Source organism: Triplophysa dalaica, chromosome 8 (genome assembly GCF_015846415.1).
Source record: "Triplophysa dalaica isolate WHDGS20190420 chromosome 8, ASM1584641v1, whole genome shotgun sequence".
Taxonomy (NCBI): domain Eukaryota; kingdom Metazoa; phylum Chordata; class Actinopteri; order Cypriniformes; family Nemacheilidae; genus Triplophysa; species Triplophysa dalaica.
Genome location: NC_079549.1, coordinates 6,334,187 through 6,354,937, shown reverse-complemented (window position 1 = coordinate 6,354,937; position 20,751 = coordinate 6,334,187). Strand labels below are relative to the sequence as shown.

Below are 20,751 nucleotides of genomic sequence, written 5' to 3'. Positions count from 1 at the left end.
CACACATCACTAGTGCCTATGCATAGAAACAGCTTCTGCCAGAGAACGTGTAACAAACTAAATCTTTTTTTGTTAATGAAATGAGATAAAATGTAATTTACATTTATTGCCATGAATGTTTGATAAGATGCACTTTTGCCTTATTAAAATAAATGGTCTGGCATTCCCATCGACAAATTAATACAGTTCAAGTAATCAATACAGTTTATTCTATAATGTCCTGTTTACATGTGGTGTATTTGAGAGTCCTCTTTTCATTTACACATTTTCATAATATTCCCATTTGCAGTTAAAATGAAAAGAAAAAAGGACAAAAGGACATGTCCTTTTTTAAAAATTAAACTAAAGATAACAGTCAGTCAAGGTTAGAGAAAGAACTCCAGAAGAACCGATGATCCATCAGCATGGTGATTTAGTTTTGCAGAGAGACAATTTTTGTAACTCTGAAATTCCGTGTGAAAAACATGAATTTTTACATAAGTATTTAGTTTACATGTCATTCACATGAAAGTGTGCCAAAACCACATATATTATGTGTGGAAATTTGGAAATGTTTTTCTTCTTTGTGTAAAAGAAATACCAGATAATGTGACTCAAGTTTAGATGACTGCTTAAGTTGATTTTTGGATATCTTGTTTGTTGGTAAATTTACATTCATGTCTGTACATTTAAGATGCAGAATAGTGCCTAAATGTTATTATTGTTGATCATGTTATTTTGACTGTATACAATGTGTTGTGAAATAAATGACATATGGAACCTTAAGTTGAGATGAACTTGTTTTATTGTTTACTTCTAGAGAAAACAGTAATACATGACAGTGAAAAATGACTGAAAAATAATCATGACACATGTAAGTGTGCCCCTTAAAAGCATAAGTGGCCCCTGCCTGGCCCCCCATTCACAGTACTCTGGAACCGGCACTTATTTTTATTGTGTTTAACGATTAATTAGATGCCTTGTAGATTAACATTTTGTGGGTTTATTAGGCTTCTAAATTGTTATATTGTTGTCATATTGGATCAATATTGTTAACTGTTATCCCAAGGACAACTCACTCAGACTCTCAATCACACCAAAGAACATCTTAGAAATTTGTTATAGATGCAACATGTTTACATTTCCATGTGCAAACATTATTAACCTTGGTTTATTAATATTAGGATCATGCTGGGCATTAAAAGCCTCCCAGTTGAAAATTCTACTCATATAAGTTAATCATTTCATTAAAAAAATGTGAGCAAACAGTTTTATATGCGAAAGTAAAAATATTTAGTTGTGGTTATATAGACAGTATGTTAATCAAATATCCAAAGCAAAATAAACCTAGCTGTGCCTCAAATCATACTGTTTTTACATCTTTACGTCTGGGTAGCACAGTGTCTCAGTGGATAGCGCTGTTGCGTCACAGCAAGAAGGTTTCACAGGTAGAGGTCTTTCATGGAGAAGTTTGCCTTGTGTCTCACACAGTAATTTGAATCAGTTGGATTTTCTAAATTGTCCTTGGTTGTGATACTGGGTGTGTCTGTGAGTGGCATATTATGGGATGTACATCCTCTTCAGGATGTACACTGCCGGTGGCCCAAAATGCTGGGATAAGCTCCAGCCCTCCTGTGATCCTGCAGCTGATAAGTGGATTCGAAGAATGGATGGATTTGCACTCTTCAGTGTGATATTTCTCCATACATTGAGTTGTACCTCTCAAAGTATTGACTGTTGTGCGTCTGTATTTTTCCTCTAGCGGGGGGCTGTGACAATATAAGATAAGAAAATAAACCTTTATCAGTCCTCTAAATATTATTTAAACAAGATAATTCAATGGAAGAATACTTACAACGTCCTCCATTGTTTCTCTGTGACCTGCATCTTCATTGTTTTTCAGTTTTCTGTCAATTTACAATCGTTTAAAACTTAATGAGAATGAACAAAAAATTATACTTGATAAGCTTGCCACCTCCTTTAGTATTCTTTCCTTCGTTTTTAAATTATCAGGCATGCACAATAAAAAGAAACATATTTACGGTGTGAAACCATCAAAATTTTGGACATTCATGCTATCAAAATGAAGACTTTATTTTTTATTTCAATTAAATTCAATTACATTTTATTTCTATAGCACTTTTCAAAATGTGCATTGTTCCAAAGCAGCCTGACAGCAGAAAATAAGAAAAAGTGACAAGCAGATCATTCTATTAAATAATATCTAATAAATGCAGTCTCCCGGTGGTTTATTTAAGATATTATGCATTGAATTCTTGGCTGAAAAGATGTGTCTTTAATCTAGATTTAAATTTGGAGAGTGTGTCTAACCCTCAAAATAGTATCGGGAAGGCTATTCCAGATTTTAGGTGCTACTTATGAGACATCTTTACCACCTTTGGTGAATTTGGTTATTCTAGGTGTTTTGAAATGAAGTTTGGAGTGTTTCGAGATCTTAGAGAGCGTGATGGGATGTAATGTTTACATTTAATGTCATGTTACAGTTTAATGTATTAACCTATATGGCCCTGATACATAAAAAAGATCAGTGTGATAAAAAGAGCAGGGATACTTAATGCTCCCTAATCCAGAAAAATCACTTTTAAAATGTTGTTTGAACATATCTGTGTGCCAGGAGAGTGTGTACTGAACCACCCTAGAATGATAAAATTCAACCAATTTTTTTTTTTAAATTCCCAATAAACCTCAACAGTCCTCTTGAACGAGGTGTTGACATTCTCTCAGTAACCTGACGTCACATTGATTGAGCCCTGCCTATGACTGTTGATGGATTGCTGCTCTCTCCGTCATAATCTAGTTGTACACTGTCCGTCATTGTTTTCACTCGGGACAAGAGTGTTCAGACTCTGGCATCTGTAAATATATGCTTGTAAGGCTCACAAGATTGCCGTGGTTCGAACCAATTCAATAACGGTGCGGCAATGCCAATACATTAACGTTTCAACGGCTGTACACTCATCTTCTGCGAAGTGAAACAATCATCTTGGGGGAAAACAATTAATTCTGTTGTGCCATGCAGTCGCTCTAATCGACCCAAATTCCATACCTCATTAGATATACTTTACTTTTTATCATTTATAACCTGAGTTTTCCTAGCCCCAAAAAAGGAAAGCAGCCGTCACTTTTCGTCAACAAAAACAGCGGTATGCATCAGTATATTTGACTGGTGCATAACAGCAAGATCTCCCTCGTCTCTCGTCTGCAAACCCGAATAAAACTGCATCTTGGGCTCATGACCCCAGCCGCAAATGTTTTATCTGGAATCACTCATTGTGATCGACTATACAAAATGCACACAGCAATAAAAAATACATCAGCATTTTCCATTGAGAACGTTTGGGTGATGGTAACATGCACACTCTCTGCGTCTCTCTGCTCGCGCATACAGCTGGACATCATGCACACGCTGGCTATAATTCATCTACCAGCACAGGTATCACCTTGCACAAGACTTCATCACGATCGATGTAAAGTCATAATGGTCGTTTTAACCTTTGCAAAACAGACCTTGTGCGTTCACTGAAGTTTCAGCGACATTACTACGCTCACAAACTTTGCCATGCAAAACGCAACATCCATATTCACATACCTGTCAGTCCCATGGGCTCTTGGGTGGTCCCAGGCCAGAAAGCGAACAACTCCCCAGATTTTCAGTATCAGTTTCTGGCTACACTAGACTACATTTGATCACAACCACTTCCTGATCAAACCCCTGCCCTCTCGAGAAAGGGCCTACAGTCGTCAGGCTGCAGTAGCACCTCCATTCCGCCTATCTCTTCCTCAGGCCCACCCTCCCTTTACACTGGCATCTGCTGCTCTTATGACATCCCACCAAATGCCCTGGTTTTGGACCTCAGCTCCTCAGCACCGCTTGCAAAACTCCCTGCAGCTCCATTAAAGGGCTCCATCTTAGATATTGATACTCAAAGGCATTGAAAGAGCCCAGCCCAGACCCCAGAAAACCAATCACCCTGGAACCATTAGCAAAATGAATTTACACTGCAAGGCTATCATTCAATCTGCACCGCATGCATGCTCGACGCCATGTTCACACTAGCCATCTTCAGCTTCCTCAGATGCTCTGAAGTAACCACCATTCCAACTTCAACCACCTCTGTCCTAAGCGGCCACCTCCATTTCGCCTCTCTCTTCCTCAGGCCCGCCCTCCCTTTACACTGGCTTCTGCTGCTCTGATGACATCCCACCTAATGCCCTGGTTTTGGACCTCAGCTCCTCAGCACCACTTGCAAAACTCCATGCAGCTCCTTTAAAGCGTATCTAAGCGGAAATACATAATTTCAAAACTCATCTATGGGTCACCCTCCCCAGCAATAGCCAGCTCTAAGATATTGATACTCAAAGGCATTGAAAGAGCCCAACCCAGACCCCAGAAAACCAATCACCCTGGAATCATTAGCAAAATGAATTTACACTGCAAGGCTATCATTCAATCTGCACCGCATGCATGCTGGACGCCATGTTCACACTAGCCTTCTTCAGCTTCCTCTGATGCTCTGAAGTAACCACCATTCCAACTTCAACCCAAAAGTCCACCCAACCATCTCAGAATTTTCAGTTGTGGACACCCAATCGATCTCATATTTCATCAAGCACAGCAAGACCAATCAAACGAAAAGAGGACACTACATCTAAATCTTCAATTTACAGCAAGACCTATCAAATGAAAAGAGGACACTACATCTAAATCTTAACATTTGCATTTATGCATTTGGCAGACACTTTTATCCAAAGCGACTTACATTGCATTATCCTATATATTAATTAATAGGTATGTGCAATCCCCTGGGATCGAACCCACAACCTTCCAATGTCAACACAAGGCTCTTACCACTGAGCTACAGGAAAGCTACACCTTCCCATCTAACCTTCTCAGCCTACCCTCATTTCCAACACCTATAGGTTAAGAGGATCGGAACTCTCCACCACTTCTGGCTTCAACCCACAACTCCACACAATCATCTCAGACCTTTCTATTTAAGGGACCACCTTCAAGTCTAAGCTCTCCCACAACCCGCACTTTGCTGACGATACCAATAACCCCGCTTCTGGTTCCAAAACACCTATAATCCATTTTTCTCCCTTCTGGTTTTCAGCAAACCATCCTCCAGCCAGTCCTCCCGCATAGGTGCGCAACCAGAGCCCGCCAAAAGGCTTCTCCGAACTCCAGACCCAAATATTGGAAGTAAAATTGGTCTGGGTCACGACAAACACTTTCCTTAAATAGTCACTAGGCAAGAAAAAGTATTGTTTAGGAAAAAGATGCATAGAGAATTGTTTTATCATCGGATCGAAGCCCTCTGAATCGCAATAGAATCGCATCTTGTCGTGCCTACAGATTCCCACCCCTACCAATGGCTGTAAGTACAAATCGTCTTCCATGTCTGGAATGGATGCATACTGAGCCTATAAGGTAACAATAATATCATAAGATAACCTTGTTTAAAATGGGTTTGGCTAAAATAACATTTGGGTTTCGTCTATACTACTAGGAACTCATACTATACTGACTGGATTAAATAGAATTGCATTACTGAAAAGAGAATAAATACAATTTTCATTGACCAAAACTGTCATCCGTTTTCGTCATGTAAAACTATAAGAAAATAGTCATGGATAATTCTTAAGAATAAAATCAAACTAAAATGCTCAGACTTTTAGTCGACTGAAACTTGATTAGACTAAAAAGAGTATGAACGTGACTAAAGCTAAAATGAAAACAGGCCGCCAAAAATAACACTAGTTATAGGTTGCCCGTGCATGTATTAGACAGGCAAAATTGCAAAAATTAAAGTGTGTGAACAAAAGATGCATTCTATCTAAAAGCGAATGCTCACCCAGTCTTTCCTGAAATGCCTTGTGTAACCACAGCCCCACAAATCTTTGTGATATGATTTCACTAAGACGGCCCAAATGTATACGCAAGTAAGATGGGCGTACCTGTCAGTACAATTGAAGAGGAACCTGATGTTCCAAAATAGTAAGAGGCGTCATATTTACGTCACACTTGCAGTATTCGACCAATCGCTCAAAACTGGTTAATTGGGCACTCATAGCACACCTCCGTTTTCAGAGCCATGAGCTTTGTAAAAAATCTGCGTGTTTCAGAGAGGTGGGGCAAAGAGGAGATACAAACATGAACGTTATGAGGAAAATACAGCGTTTTTAACCTTAAATCATGTATACACATTGCATTATATGGCATTACATTACTTTTACACTTATAAAAGCATTGTGCAAGTTGTGAAGACATAATGCGTCTGCCAAATGACTAAATTATAATGCGTTTGTGCATTCACTTAATGATTTTTAATTAACAAGGTTCGGGAGGAGCACGTGGAGATAATTAACTCGGCTAGCTTTCGAAATACAGATACAGCAATCATCCTAACAGCCTATAAGTAGTCAAGCCACCTCACCTTCATTCTCTTGGACGTTTCGCAAGCGAAACTATAGCCAAATTGTTGCGCATAGACGCATTTGCAAACACAGAAGCTTGATTTTGCGATAAAAAACTATTCCTAAATAAGAACTCTAAGAAGGATTTCATCAGCACAGGCAGGAGTTCAGGCAGTGCAGACGAGGGACGTCCGCCAGCGGCTGCCCGAGGCGGTGGTTCTGTATACATGCTAGGTCCGTGTACGTTTTATTCATTTGATATCCTATTTGAAATAAATTATAGGAAACTGAAAGATGACTCGTTTTTTGTTTTTTCGTTTAGTTCACCAAACGAAAAATTACATTTCGGCCCGATTTTTCATTTTTCCTTTGCCGTTTAAAAAACGGATTTTGGACTCAATACGGGATTCGTATATGTGGGCGGTGCATTAACGCCCCTTTCTCCCGATTGGTCAAATCGCTCACCGTTCTGTACGGACTTAATTCTACCCATCAGATTAAGAGTCTGTACGAGTGCGATACTGACAAGTGTTTGCGCTTTAAAATATATTTACTTCAACCACCAGACAGCCTCGCATATCTTACACCTGCTAGGTTAAGAGGGACGTGCTCACTGGACTTTCTCTTGTTTGCTGTGCACCCTGTCACACAGCAGTTTTAGTCATTCTTCTGTTTTTTTACTATAAATCAGAAATGTCAAGGTGGTATTTTCCCGCAATAGAAAGGCGGTTGTATTGTTCCCCGGTGTGGGCGTGGCCTAAATGCGCTCTCTCTTAATGCGCTATAAGTTCAAAGTCTACTCCTGATGCAAGTTTGGCCAAGTTTCACTTATATTAATGTTTATTGTTATAAAACAATTTGATGAATAGGCTCTATATCACGAACTTGGATACAGATAATTTAGATCAAACTCCAAAAATTCCATGATGACCATAATTCTTAATTCTGTCCACAAGAGGGAGTGTCAGTCTCTTTCAATCTACTTGATCCACTCTCCGTACAGATAAAGTAACAAATATATCTATGCATTTAATCTGTACTGCCATGAATATGTCGTAGCTGTATGTCTGAGAACAAACATCACACATAAGGAACATCAATGAATCTGCACAGTTGGGAGCCTGCATGCAGATGTGTATGTCAGTTTGTAAAACACAAAATTTAATTCTGCAAAAACGTTTATTTTATTCTCACAACATCACATGGAACCAAACGAAATGTGACCTGAAATGTTTTAGAAATTTGAGTCAATTTATCACAAATAATTTTCTTTCAACAGCAACAATTTTATAGTACAAGTTTACGAACATTGCTGAACTTAAAACAGCATTCTGTAATGATGATTGGGAACATTCTTTAAGGAGAAATAGTTCATGTCATCTATAAAAACATGTGAAGGGGTGGATTCCTTAGCTCCAACTAGATAGCTTCAATTTCATCCTTTGGTGTAGTTATTATAAATAAATACATTATTGATCAGTTACAGTATATTCCAATAATAAATAATTCAATCAATATTCTTCTGCCCAATAATTATTGTGATCTGAGTAAATTATATGTACAGTATGCATGTATGTAAGTACAGCGAGGGAAATAATTATAAGATCCCCACACTGATTTTGTAAGTTTGCCTGCTCACAAATAAATGCAGGATCTATAATGTTTAGGTTTATTTTAACTGGTAGAACCTGAAAATCAACCCAAATATCAGTGGAAAAAAAGGTTATAAATTGATTTGCATTTCAGTCAGTGAAAAAAATATTTGATCAGCAACAAGCAAGAATTCTGGCCCCAAAGATTGGTTATGGGCCTACATGGCCCACAGATTAGTCCTGTCACTTTAAGACAGTACTCCTAAATCATCTTGTTATGTATATAAAAGATGCCTTCCAACAGAATCTGTCTCCCATTTCAACCTCTCCACCACTATGGTCAACCAAAAAGTGGCTTAAGGAGAGAAACATTAAATGTCATAGCCAGTCTCTAGAACCTAGTCCTATAGAAAATCTTTGAAGGAGGCTAAAACTCCAATTTACTGAGCAACAGCCAAGAAACCTTAAAGATTGAAAGAGGAGTGGACTCAAATATATCCTGACACATGTGCAAACCTGGTGACCAACTATCAGAAATGTCTGACCTCTGTGCTGGCCAACAAGGGTTTCTCAACAAAGTACAAAGTTATGTTTTGCTTGGGGATCAAATTCTTATTTCACTGACTGAAAGGCAAATCAATTTATAACCTTTATATAAAATTTCCCCCAGATTTTTTGTTGTTAATATTCTGTCTCTATCAGTTAAAATAAACCTACCATAAAAATGATGGACCCTTCATTTCTTTGTAAGCAGGCAAACTTAAATCATCAGGGGATCAAATAATTATTTCCCTCACTGTATGTATAATTAACAATAGTTTTAGCATTTGACTTTTGTTTTAGTTTTTAGTTTAGACATTGACTCTTTGTTACCAGTATAAAATAACAGCTTTATCCGGTTGTGAGAATGTACATATAGCTATGTTTTGGAAATGTTTGAGATTAAGCTTGAGGGAGCAGTGTGTGTGTGTTTGGTGGTGGAATGACTATCTGTAGGTGACCAGATTTATAAATATGCTAACCGTGTTGTGCCTAAACTAGGGCTTCTGTTGTCATACAGTTTTGAAGATATGCTGTGAATTGGACATCCATGTGTACTGTAGATAGTATCCAAAGTATCTTTGGTTTATTTGTATCAGTACCTATTGTATGATTGCTCCTGTTTGACAAATCGCTTATTGCTCCCTGAACTCTCTGTAAATCTCTTTGGATAAAAGCGTCTGTTAAATGACTAAATGTTAATGTAAATATATAGTTCTATCATTTTGGTTTTGTAACAATTTCTGAATAAGCTCACGCAGACCGAATGAGAAACCCTTTTATAAAGCAGAGTTATATACACTGCCTGTTCAATAACAGTCAACAACTGCATGGATTCAACTGAGAAAATAGGTAAGAGCCTCCCTATGGATTTGAGGTCTAGGTTCAGCAATGTTATGTGCCCAGAGAATGAGGTCAGTTGACTGAATGATCAAATTATGCCATCAATGGGTTCTTTCCTCCCTGATGGCACGGGCATATTTCAACATGACAATGACAGGATTCATCGGGCTCAAATTGTGAAAGAGTAGTTCAGGAAAAATATTCATCATTTTCACTCATTGGGCACCACAGAGCCCACACCTTGACCCTATTGAGAATCTTTGGTATGTGCTGAAGAAGACTTTGCGTAGCGGGTAGACTCTCCCATCATCAATACAATATTAGTTTTATTGTTTAGATTTTGTAACAATTTCTGAATAAACAAAATGAAAAACCCATTAATAAAGCAGATTAGTTTTTCTTGAGAAAAACAAGCACATCTAAATTTTCTGTTGAAAGTCGAGTCTGTACAGTAGCCTAGGTGTGGACAGAGACACTTACATACAGTTGTCACGGTTAGTGAAGCAAACACTCAAGACGAGCAGATTCTCCAAACTGGTATAATTTAATCCACAGAGACACAGGAAAAAGCACAACACCATAAACACATTCAACACCGATAACAAAATCAAAGGAAGAATTTAAATAAAACAGATAACAAGGGGTAGACAGGTGATGGGAATAGTGTCCAGATGATGGGGATCAGGTGAGAGTGGTGCAAAGGATTATGGGGAGTGTAGTCTGGTGATGGAAGCAGGCAGACTTTTAGCCTCAGACAAAGTTAATCTCCTATTTTTTTTAATAATTGAGGAACATAAATTGCTCGCTTGTTTTTATAGCCACTTTACTTGTCATCACTATACAGAGCCCTTACGGCATTGTTCCTGCCTTTTGTTTACACAGGGCGCTTTGTGATGCAGGGAACTTTATTAAAACTTCTACTACTACTACAACAAATAGGTACCCTTCTAGATCAATCCCACTGACAGCAGCACTCTCATGGAATTTTACAGCACTTTTCTGCGATCAACGTCTATGAAAGGGGTGTTAGATGTCAAAGTAATAGCATACAGCAACTCTTAAATGTCGTACAGTACAACACGATTTACGATTTCTGCGTAAATATCACGCACAGTTGACAGTAAGCATTGGTTCGCGTTGCGACAATACACCAAAAAACGAACAACTGGAGCTGAATTCTTCAGCCGGGCAGAATTAAGTCCGTACAGAATGGTACGATTTGACCAATCGGGTGAAAGGGGCGTTACAGCGCCGCCCACATGTACGAATGCCAAATTGATTTCGAAATCCGTTTTTTAAACGGCAAACGAAAAATGAAAGAACGAGTCATTTTTCATTAATTTATTTCAAATAGGATATCAAATGAATAAAACGTACACGGACCATGCTACCTCTAGGAGATATAATAAAGCGACACGGAATTAGCTTTCACTGTTATGCTAATGATACTCAACTTTATATTTCCTTGAAGCCTCATGAAACGCAGCAGTTCCATCGAATAATGGAATGCATAGTTGATTTAAAAAACTGGATGAGTAACAATTTTTTACTACTGAACTCAGACAAAACAGAAGTGTCTGTCATCTGTCATTTTTCCATTTTAAAAATATATCTAAACTACGTCATATGCTGTCACTGTCAGATGCAGAGAAATTAATTCATGCTTTCATGACATCAAGACTAGATTACTGTAATGCACTTTTAGGTGGTTGCCCTGCAGGCCTATTAAAATCACTCCAACTGGTTCAAAACACGGCAGCTCGAGTTCTTACATGTACAAAAAAGTATGAGCATATAACCCCTGTTCTGTCAACCTTGCACTGGTTACCTATAAAGTATCGCATTAACTTTAAGATCTCCCTTATTACCTATAAAGCCCTACATGGTCTAGCTCCGCAGTATTTGAGTGAACTTCTGTTGTATTACAGTCCTCCACGTGCATTACGATCTCAGGCGTCCGGTCTGTTGGTAATACCTAAAATTTCAAAATCAAGTGCAGGTGGTAGATCCTTTTCTTATCTAGCGCCTAAATTTGGGAATATTCTTCCCTGCACTGTGTGGGAGGTAGACAAACTCCGTAAATTTAAATCTAGACTAAAGACTCATCTTTTTAATCTTGCACACACTACACTTCCATAATATTAATCCTCAGAGGATTTAGGCTGCATTATTTGGATTAATCAGAACCAAGAACACATCCAACAACAACTGATTTACTTGTTGCATCAAAGAGTGCAGAACAGTACCCTACTCTCAGCCAGTCTTGTCTCTTTGTTCCACGGTTACCGCAGGATGCAGTTCATGGCCAGACCTGATGGCAGAGTGGAGAATGGTAAGCGGTGACCTGACAAGAGCTGAGATGATAGAGCTGGATAAAGGACGCGGCGACTTTACACAATTTCACTACAAAATTTCAAGAGCTAATAGATTGTTAATGATGATCTTAAATCTGTAGTTTCCTTGTTAGTAACTTTATTTCTTTTTTTATTTAGCATTGTTGTTCAAGCACTGTTGAGCTTGTGCAGAGGCAGCAGCATTTGCCAGAGGGGAACTGGTTGGGCCTGGGTTCTCCTGATTTTTTTTCCCCCCTTGATTGGAGTTTAAGGTTCCTCGTCACTGTTTGCATACTGTTTGCACTATTTGCCTGGCCGAGGGGGCTGCTTTAGAATTCAGAAATTTTACATAATTAATACTGCATATAGGAATTTATAGTCCTTTTAATATTCAACCTGTGGTTCTCTCTCCTTTATCTTAAAAGTGTGCTTTCACCGTGCGTGTGTGCGAGTGTGTTTGCATGCGTGCATCTATGTCGATGTTTGTAAGTATAAGGGATGAGCGAGTACAGCATTATCTGTATCTGTACTCTGACTGGACGGGCCTAACCAGGAAGTGGGCGGGATTTAACCCGGAAATTGGGTCGGGTTGTCTTGAGATGGGCGGGGCTTTAACCGGTAAGTTATTTTAAGTATGCAATTGATATGGGTTGATCAAAAATTGTTATATTTATTGCTGATTAGAAAAATATTTACATGACAGCATCAGCATTGAGCTTCAGATCAATGGCAATGATCACGATAACAAACACAATATATACAGAACAAGAATACAACACATACGCTTGCAATTATCAAGTAAAATGTAATGAACAAGAGTTTGCGTGAAGTAAAAAATACTGGTTAGAGCCAGCTGAGGGTTTAGAAAAGAAAAAAAAACTCAGACAGGCAGAGATGCGAGTTGAATTCTACCATGCACCACGTCTGAACAAACCCCACGTTTATCAAAACTTTACTGGTTAATAAGTAAGTACTACAAACCGAAGTAAAAAAACAAACCTGAAGCTGAAGAGACCTAAACGTTAACGGAAAAGACGCGCGAACCTGAGTGACTGAAGGAGGGACAGAGAGAGAGAGAGCTGCGGACACAGTCAGGAACACAATACATCTGTGTGTGTGTAGGGGAGGGGCACTGTGACTAGCCTATCACAGAACGCAGACACAATCAGCAACCCTATGAGGATTTTTATTCAATCCGAGCACAGATATTGACTCGTATTACTCGTATGATACTCGTACTCTCCAAAAGTGCTTTATCCGTACCGGATACTCGTTTCAGCGACAGGTGGGTGGGCACGCCATATGTGGTAGAGAGACAATAGGGCCGGACCAGCCAGTCTATACAATTCAACCCGAAGGAAGATCGGGACCTGAAAGGGTGCTGCACCGAAACCTACTCCGCCCTTGTCCAAACTATCCGAGGCCCGTGGCCGAAGCCCCCATAGTTCCAATGGCTCGGGAACCACCTTTGGTAGGCTGGGCAGTGTTACCGAGGGCCCCAGACATCGAGGTCAGGTTGAGCAGAGCCGGTTTCAACGCCTAGGCGCTCCCAAAGAGGAACCTGAGGGTTACCACCTGAGAGATATGGAGAGTGGATGTGAGATCCCCCTTATAGGTACTAGAACGGAATGGTGGGGGAGGATGTCACCGGGAGCCGAAGGCGGAACTAAAAATGACAGCGTGTGTTTCCCTGGGGGCATGCTTCCGGGTGAAAGACACTGTCATGGCCGATCGGAAAAGTAAATAAAGGAAAATTGCTTCAGCTGATTCAAATTAGAGTCCGCCAGGTCGGCGATTAGGACGGGCCTGTTAGAATAGATATAAAAGCAGGGCTAAGAGGATCTAAAACGGAGTGTTCAGGGGAGAGGAACAGGACGTGACAGACACGAGCGAAGAGAGCGAGTGGGCACGACTATACGAGCTGGCTGGCTAGGAGATTGTCAGTGGGAACAGAAAGACTGCCATCTGGAAGAGAGCTAAGTACCAGATTTCAATTTACTGCAGAAATACTTCGTCTGTCTTCATGGAGTTATTAGGATAAGTCGGAAGAACCGTGGCGGTATGCTATGCCTTTTCTTTGTGTGGTTGAAGTTGGTGATTTGAGGATACGTTTGTTTCCTCGGATAAACGCTGCATAATTGGAAGCACGCCGCACCCTCCTCTTAGGACACCATACGAGCGGCTGGCTGAGTGGCCCAGGCGGAATGGAGTGAAGGCTTAAATCCACTGTGAGGTACTTTGTAGTGTTGCAGTGCTTACGAATTGAAGTGTTTACGTGTGAAATTGCGGAGTGATTAATTATGCACCCGTGTGAGAAAGTTTGACATACCCTATTGCATCAAACCTTTCATGGGCGCATCCCGCCTTCCAGAAGAATGTGCTATGGAAATGCATGGTGCTTATAGTTGTGTGCAGGTGCCCATCAGTCCCTAGTCAGCCGGCCGTCTCCACTGTTCTAAGTTGAGTACCGAAGATTCTCTGCAGGTCGATTATCCCGAGCCCCATCGCTAACCTAAGGAAGCAGTAAGCCCACGTCTCCACTGTTCTGAGTTGAGTACCGAAGATTCTCTGCTGGTCGTTTATTCCGAGCCCCATCGCTAACCTAAGGAAGCAGTAAGCCCACGTCTCCACTGTTCTGGGTTTAGTACCAAAGATTCTCTGCTGGTCGATTATCCCGAGCCCCATCGCTAACCTAAGGAAGCAGTAAGCCCACGTCTCCACTGTTCTGGGTTTAGTACCGAAGATTCTCTGCTGGTCGATTATCCCGAGCCCCATCTCTAACCTAAGGAAGCAGTAAGCCCACGTCTCCACTGTTCTGGGTTTAGTACCGAAGATTCTCTGGCGGTCGATTATCCCAAGCCCCATCGCTATCCTAAGGAAGCCGTAAGCCCACGTCTCCACTGTTCTGAGTTAAGAACCAAAGATTCTCTGCTGGTCTATTATCTCGAGCCCCATCGCTAACCTAAGGAAGCAGTAAGCCCCCGTCTCCACTGTTCTGAGCTGAGTACCGAAGATTTTCTGCTGGTCGATTATCCCGAGCCCCATCGCTATCCTAAGGAAGCAGTAAGTCCACGTTTCCACTGTTCTGAGTTGAGTACTGAAGATTCTCTGCTGGTCGAGTATCCTGAGCCCCATCGCTGCCCTGGGGAGGCAGTGAGCCAACGGCCTACACTGTCCTGAGTTACTTACCTGGTAGTCGTTGGCGTCAGAGTCTCCTTAAACCCTTGGTCGCCCTGAATAGGGGAAAGAGCTGCAGTTCTCCACGCTGATCCTATTTTAAGCATGTTTTAAGACTAAATAAAGCTTATTAAATTATTCTATATCGTGTTCTGCCTCGTACTGTTCCCTTGGTGTAGCTCCGAGCTCAGAGTGGTGGTTGGTACGGGTGGTGTGCGATTTGGGTTCCGTCCCCACCCCGGCCCGTGACATAAAGTGGCGTAGTCGGCAGGGTTCCACTCTGAGTTGAGCAGCCAGGGACGTACGATGGCCACTACCGCTGCCAGTGCGGTTCCAGCCGGAATTCGCAAGGGGTTTTTTTAGAGCGGCCGACCACTGTGGGTCAAGTGGTCGGGACCCCCTCTATCGACCCCCCCCTAGCTACGGCCCCGAGAGACAGTCAGGTCGGGCAGTGCCTGCTTGTAGAGATCCGAGTGGGTGGCACCATGGTTCGGTGCCTAGTGGATACTGGGTCCTAGGTTACCTTGTTCTCTGAGAGTTTGGTCAAGGAGCTATTTGACGCTCATTATGTGTCCGAGGCAGAAGCCCCGTGGCTTACCCTTCGAGGGGCGAATGGTCTTGATATCCTGTATATCGGATACAGAGTCACAGATTTCGAAATCCACGGGACCAGCATATTGCAGAAGGGAGTCGTCATTGTTCGGGACTCTTGCCTGGGAGCACATAGAGCCCTGCTAGGAATGAATGTGATCACAGATTGTTGGGAGGAGTTGTTTCGAAAAGGCCCGGATCGAGCTGTTCCACCGGCCGAGAAAAGGGAGTGGAAACGCATTGTGGCGGATTGTCAACGGATACAGGTAGCCAGCTCCCAACAAGACCGGGAGGATACTGGCTGGGTGGCCTGTCGTTATGCCGTTCTCTGCTTGTAGAGAAAGTGAGTTGAGTACCGAAGATTTTCTGCTGGTTGATTATCCCGAGCCCCATCGCTATCCTAAGGAAGCAGTAAGCCCAGGTTTCCACTGTTCTGAGTTGAGTGCTGAAGATTCTCTGCTGGTCGAGTATCCTGAGCCCCATCGCTGCCCTGGGGAGACAGTGAGCAACGGCCTACACTGTCCTGAGTTACTTACCCGGGAGTCGTTGGCGTCAGAGTCTTCTAAAATCCTTGGTCGCCCTGAATAGGGAAAAGAGCTGCAGTTCTCCACACTGATCCTATTTTAAGCATGTTTATAGACTAAATAAAGCTTATTAAATTATTCTATCTCGTGTTCTGCCTTGTACTGTTCGATTTGGGTTCCGCCCCCACCCCGGCCCGTGCGATAAGTATGTATGTGTTTATATTTTGTGTGTGGAGCATTTGTATGTCTGTATTTTGTGTTTTCACCTTTTTCTTGTTTTTACAGGTATATGACTTTAGTTGTTTTACTTGTAGTCAATATGTCTCATGCACAGCTGCTTTGTAACAATGAAAATTGTAAAAAGCGCTATATAAATAAAGTTGAGTCGAGTTGTACAATGGATTAAAGGTGTGTTTATAAAAAACACTCCTAGTCTGTATATCAGCTTGTAAGGCAGATAGAAAAGTCCTAAGAATTAAGGTTGTTTGTGATGCTGGGACACAATAAATACAACCCCATTTGCTGCTAGATCCTGAGGAATGATATTTTGCTCTCTCCTCAGGGGTTGTTGATGCCCAGGAACTGAACCCCCTCTCCTTATCACACCCCTCCCCTTCATCTCTTCAGGCCCTGATCTCTGAAAATGCATATATATTTCATACTGTGTATGTCATTTAGTGTCATTTATTTATAGTATGAAGTTTTTATCATCATGTTTGGTATTGTTGTAAAGGTCATGTTGCGATGGGAAAAAAGTCTAGTTCTTTCAAATCTGACAAAGAGTATATTAAAACTTTTTTAACTCTATTCCATAACTCGCACTCCTCAAAGAGGTGTGACTTTCTCAGGAAATCCTCTTTACAGATAGATTGAGATCTCATTTAATGCTGTCTTCAGTCACGAGAAAACAAACAAACCAAGTTTCTCACTGACCATTGGCATTGTAACATCTGGGTATATTAGTTGCATTGGCAAAAGACTCAAAGAAGCTTCTGTAACCAGAACTTCCCACATTGCAGCTGTGTGTCTCGATTTGGAAGCATCTGTAAACATAACTTCCGAATTCTGCAACTGTGCGTCTCAATTTTGCCTGGTTTGATAAAATTTTTGGTTTTATTTTATTCTTATACTATGTTGATAATCTTTGCTTATGAAGTTAGAATTGTCTTTGTATGTACATTCTATGATTTTAATTGATGTTGTACCTGCCTGGCATGATAAATTGTTATTGTTGATATTATCTGAATTCTTCCGAGTCTGTTGTTACCAGTAGATTTAAAGGAGCCTGTTTTGTTACCGCAAAATCGATTTGTCAGAATAGGATGGATTAGTTTATACTAGACTTTAAATTATAAATGTTGCATTACTAAAGCTCACATGTTACAAATTTCCACCTATCACCTGGCTTAGCACGTTGCATGATCGTGACTAAAATAACTATTGTTATGTTTCTGAGCAAGCATGTAGCGGCCAGCCTTTATGATATAAGTTTACCCGGCAACCTCTGACTAAAGATCAGAACTGACAGTTTTGTGTCCGTGAGATCCATGAACCCGGCCGGCGTGAGACTCTGTGCGACTGCAGGTCCCAATCGAAAGAATATCTATAAATAATAAAGTATGAAGATTTACAGATAAATTAACTATGATCAACAGATACATTTGAAATGACAAATAAATTATTTTATATTATATTGAAGTTGGAGTGAGATCGGTTTTTAACCACAGAGTCATATAAATTGAACTAAATTGTAAAAGTAAAATAACTTCATGTAGAAATCACTGAGGATAAGCAGAACACGAGATCCCTTAAACCACGACGTTGGATTCCGTCGTTGGGCCAGTGGGTGGTCTTTAACAAGCTCTAAATAAATGAAGCTTGGCTTATCAAACTATTAAAATAAAATAAAAAACGTTTATTTATTCCGAAATCTAATGCCTATCAAATGCTGAAAGACTCACAAACACTGCTTTGTCAATTCTTCTTTATATATAACTATATATTTTGTTGTATGGTTTATAATACCATTTATTGTTGTCTTTTATAACTTTATACTCAATATTTCAGTTTAAGACCCTTTTTTCCTCTGTTACGTGTACAAAAAGAATTTTCTTCTGATTCTTTAAATGGCATGCACATTTGTTCATATTTGTTATGTTAGTATGTAAGTATGATTGTAAAATTGTATTAATTTCTTACAGAACTGTCAATGTGTCAAACAAAACACCTGTCCCAGGGAGACAGTCAAGTTTCTCAACATCTACTGCATTTGATGGCTTCCAAAAGTGATTGTTTTAAAAGACATAAATGAATGACCTTGAAAACCTTTCACATATTTGATATATGCTCTGTTATATGTAAAATATATATGCGTGTAACAAATATTTTGTACAGGTAATACATGTGACCACAAATGAATGTTTTGACTATCTTCGGTTATTATTTTTTGTGTTTATCATATAGAAAAGTTTTCTATTTATTATGCCTATTGCATAATTTTCTGTTTTATACTTATGTCACTACTTATTATATGAACATGCTTATGATATTAATATGTGTTTGTAAAGCTGTGAAAGTTTTAAATCCTGGTATAGAAATACATTTTAATTGAAGAAATTGAGTTTACTTATTCTGTTGGTTAAGATTTCTTCAAAATCTGATACGGATGTGTTCCCTAATATTTTCCAAGTAAGGTGAACACTAATATGTGAATCTAATTAATGATTTTGAGTCACCTATGAATGTAAGGTTAGAGGTATATTACAAGTATTTCAAGTTCAAAAATAATATCTAAAAAGCATGTTCATAAAAAGCAACTGTTTACTTAGAATACACTTACAAATATACCACAAGTATTGGTCTAGTTAACTCTCAGTATATCTGCAAGTTCACCCAAAGGTTACAAACATACTTTAAATAACTTAGTAGTGTACTGAGAGTAAACTTTAAAGTGTACTTTTATGAATGACATCTGTGCTACAAGCTATGAACTAGTAAACTACCAGTACACCTAAAGATAACCTACAAGTAGCCTACACGTGCAGTATAAAAACTACTTAACTAATAGTTTACTGGGAGTAAAGTCCTTTCATAGACTTAACATGTGCTAAAAGCTTTGAACTAGTAAACTACCAGTAAACCTACTACGGTATTCAAATAGTACACTTTCAAGCATACTTCTAGTCCATTGATATTAGTATACTTATTACATAAAGTATACTTAAAAATATACTCAAACTTTACCTAAGTACACTTAACTTTTACTTATTTTTGATAAGGGTACATTTGGGGCCCTTTCATGTTAAAAAACAATTTCACAAATGTTCCTCATGGTCTAGTTAACTGGTCTAAGAGGTAATTTTGCCTAATGCTGCGGAAAAAAAGAGAACTAAGTGACACTGGATGTTCAGATTTGAGTAGATATACTTGGCCTGAGAAGTCTGACAACCGCTGTACAAGCACAAACGAAAAATCAATTTTTATGATATTATATGAAACCTAAAAAAACCTGGCATTCTTATCTGACCATCATTTGTTGATCTCTCACCTGTGAATCCAGATGCTGAGGGTGATTATTAAACAGACCATAATAAATCCAGTACATGAGCTGATAATGCAGAGTGATGTTTGTTTGGAATACTCCAGTCTGATTTCTAAGACACACAAAAAAGTCAGGCAAATCTGATCTTATTATTCAACCTTCACTCCCAGGTTTCACACAAAAGTATAGGTAACAAAGTTAAGGAAATCATGGAATTACCTGTTACTGTTAATATCCACTGTATTAGTGTTCTAGTATTTTGACAGGAATAGATGCCTGCATCAGATGCTTGTATTTCTTTGATTTTGAGTTCTGTTGTTTTTTCAATAAACATTCTTTCTGACGTGAAGTTTTTCATAGTTCTGTTTTGAAATAAATCTTCCCTTAAAATCACAACATTGTTTTTTTTCCATGTAATATCGTCTCTATCCGTAGAATTATGGCATTTTAATGTGACCGTATCTCCTTCAACAGCTGTTTTGTTGGTGTGCTGATGAAAGGAGCTGGAAAGTCCTGATGAAAAACAAACACTCATGCAGTTAAATCAAAAAGCATAGTCCTATCATAAAGAAGTCACAAGGCACACAATTTTATGAGACATTTGCGATTGTGGTCACAAGCATAATCAAAGAAAAACAAAGTACATAGAATTTAACAAACATTGTAATAAAAACATTACAGTAACATTAATAATATACCTTCTTGAGTTAGTAGAGTAAAGACGATGCACAAATTCAGGTGAAGAATTCTGGTTTGAAAAACCTCCATGACTAGAATTACAATATAAGTACAAAGACACAAGTCTGTTACTCTCTCTTTAGCATTTGAAGCACTTTTGATCAACTGATGAGAATGTGTTTACAAGGGGAAGTGGTTACGCGAGAGTGGGACACCTCTGAGAACAAGTGAGCTAAAGAGAGCAACATGACGATCAGTGTGCAAACCGTGAAACAGCTTGAGATTCTGATTGTTTATTATAGATGGTGTTTGAAAAGATTTCACGTGAAGATTATCTACTGTGTCTTGCTTACATTAGGCCGATAGATGTTTTTTTATCAAACCGTGATTGATTTAGCTGGGACCTTGTATGAACACAAAGTAGCACCTCAAACTCATGAGCATATATAACATATGTGTGCTTTTTTCAGGGACTAATTTGTGCATTTTTGGTATAGTTGTCCAAAATTAAGCAC

The 20,751-nt window shown here is 39.5% G+C and overlaps 1 protein-coding gene across 1 annotated transcript; it reads right to left on the bottom strand.

The window, feature by feature from the left end:
• Nucleotides 1–854: 854 nt before the first annotated feature.
• On the bottom strand, nt 855–20,358 carry LOC130427763 (uncharacterized). Its single transcript, XM_056755407.1, has 5 exons — nt 20,257–20,358; nt 19,778–20,071; nt 19,565–19,670; nt 1,835–1,886; nt 855–1,748 (listed from the first exon to the last, which is right to left on the bottom strand). Exons 1-5 carry the CDS (start codon nt 20,324–20,326, stop codon nt 1,665–1,667), a joined length of 606 nt encoding a protein of 201 aa, XP_056611385.1. The 5' UTR covers nt 20,327–20,358; the 3' UTR covers nt 855–1,664.
• Nucleotides 20,359–20,751: the final 393 nt, after the last annotated feature.

Coding starts and splice junctions, on each gene's coding strand:
- LOC130427763 (XM_056755407.1), bottom strand. CDS start 20,326: ATGGAGGTTTTTCAAACCAGAATTCTTCACCTGAATTTGTGCATCGTC. Junction 1,887..19,564: donor CTCAGCATCTGGATTCACAG/GTGAGAGATCAA, acceptor GTAAATTGACAG/AAAACTGAAAAACAATGAAG. Junction 1,749..1,834: donor GAGAAACAATGGAGGACGTT/GTAAGTATTCTT, acceptor ATATTGTCACAG/CCCCCCGCTAGAGGAAAAAT.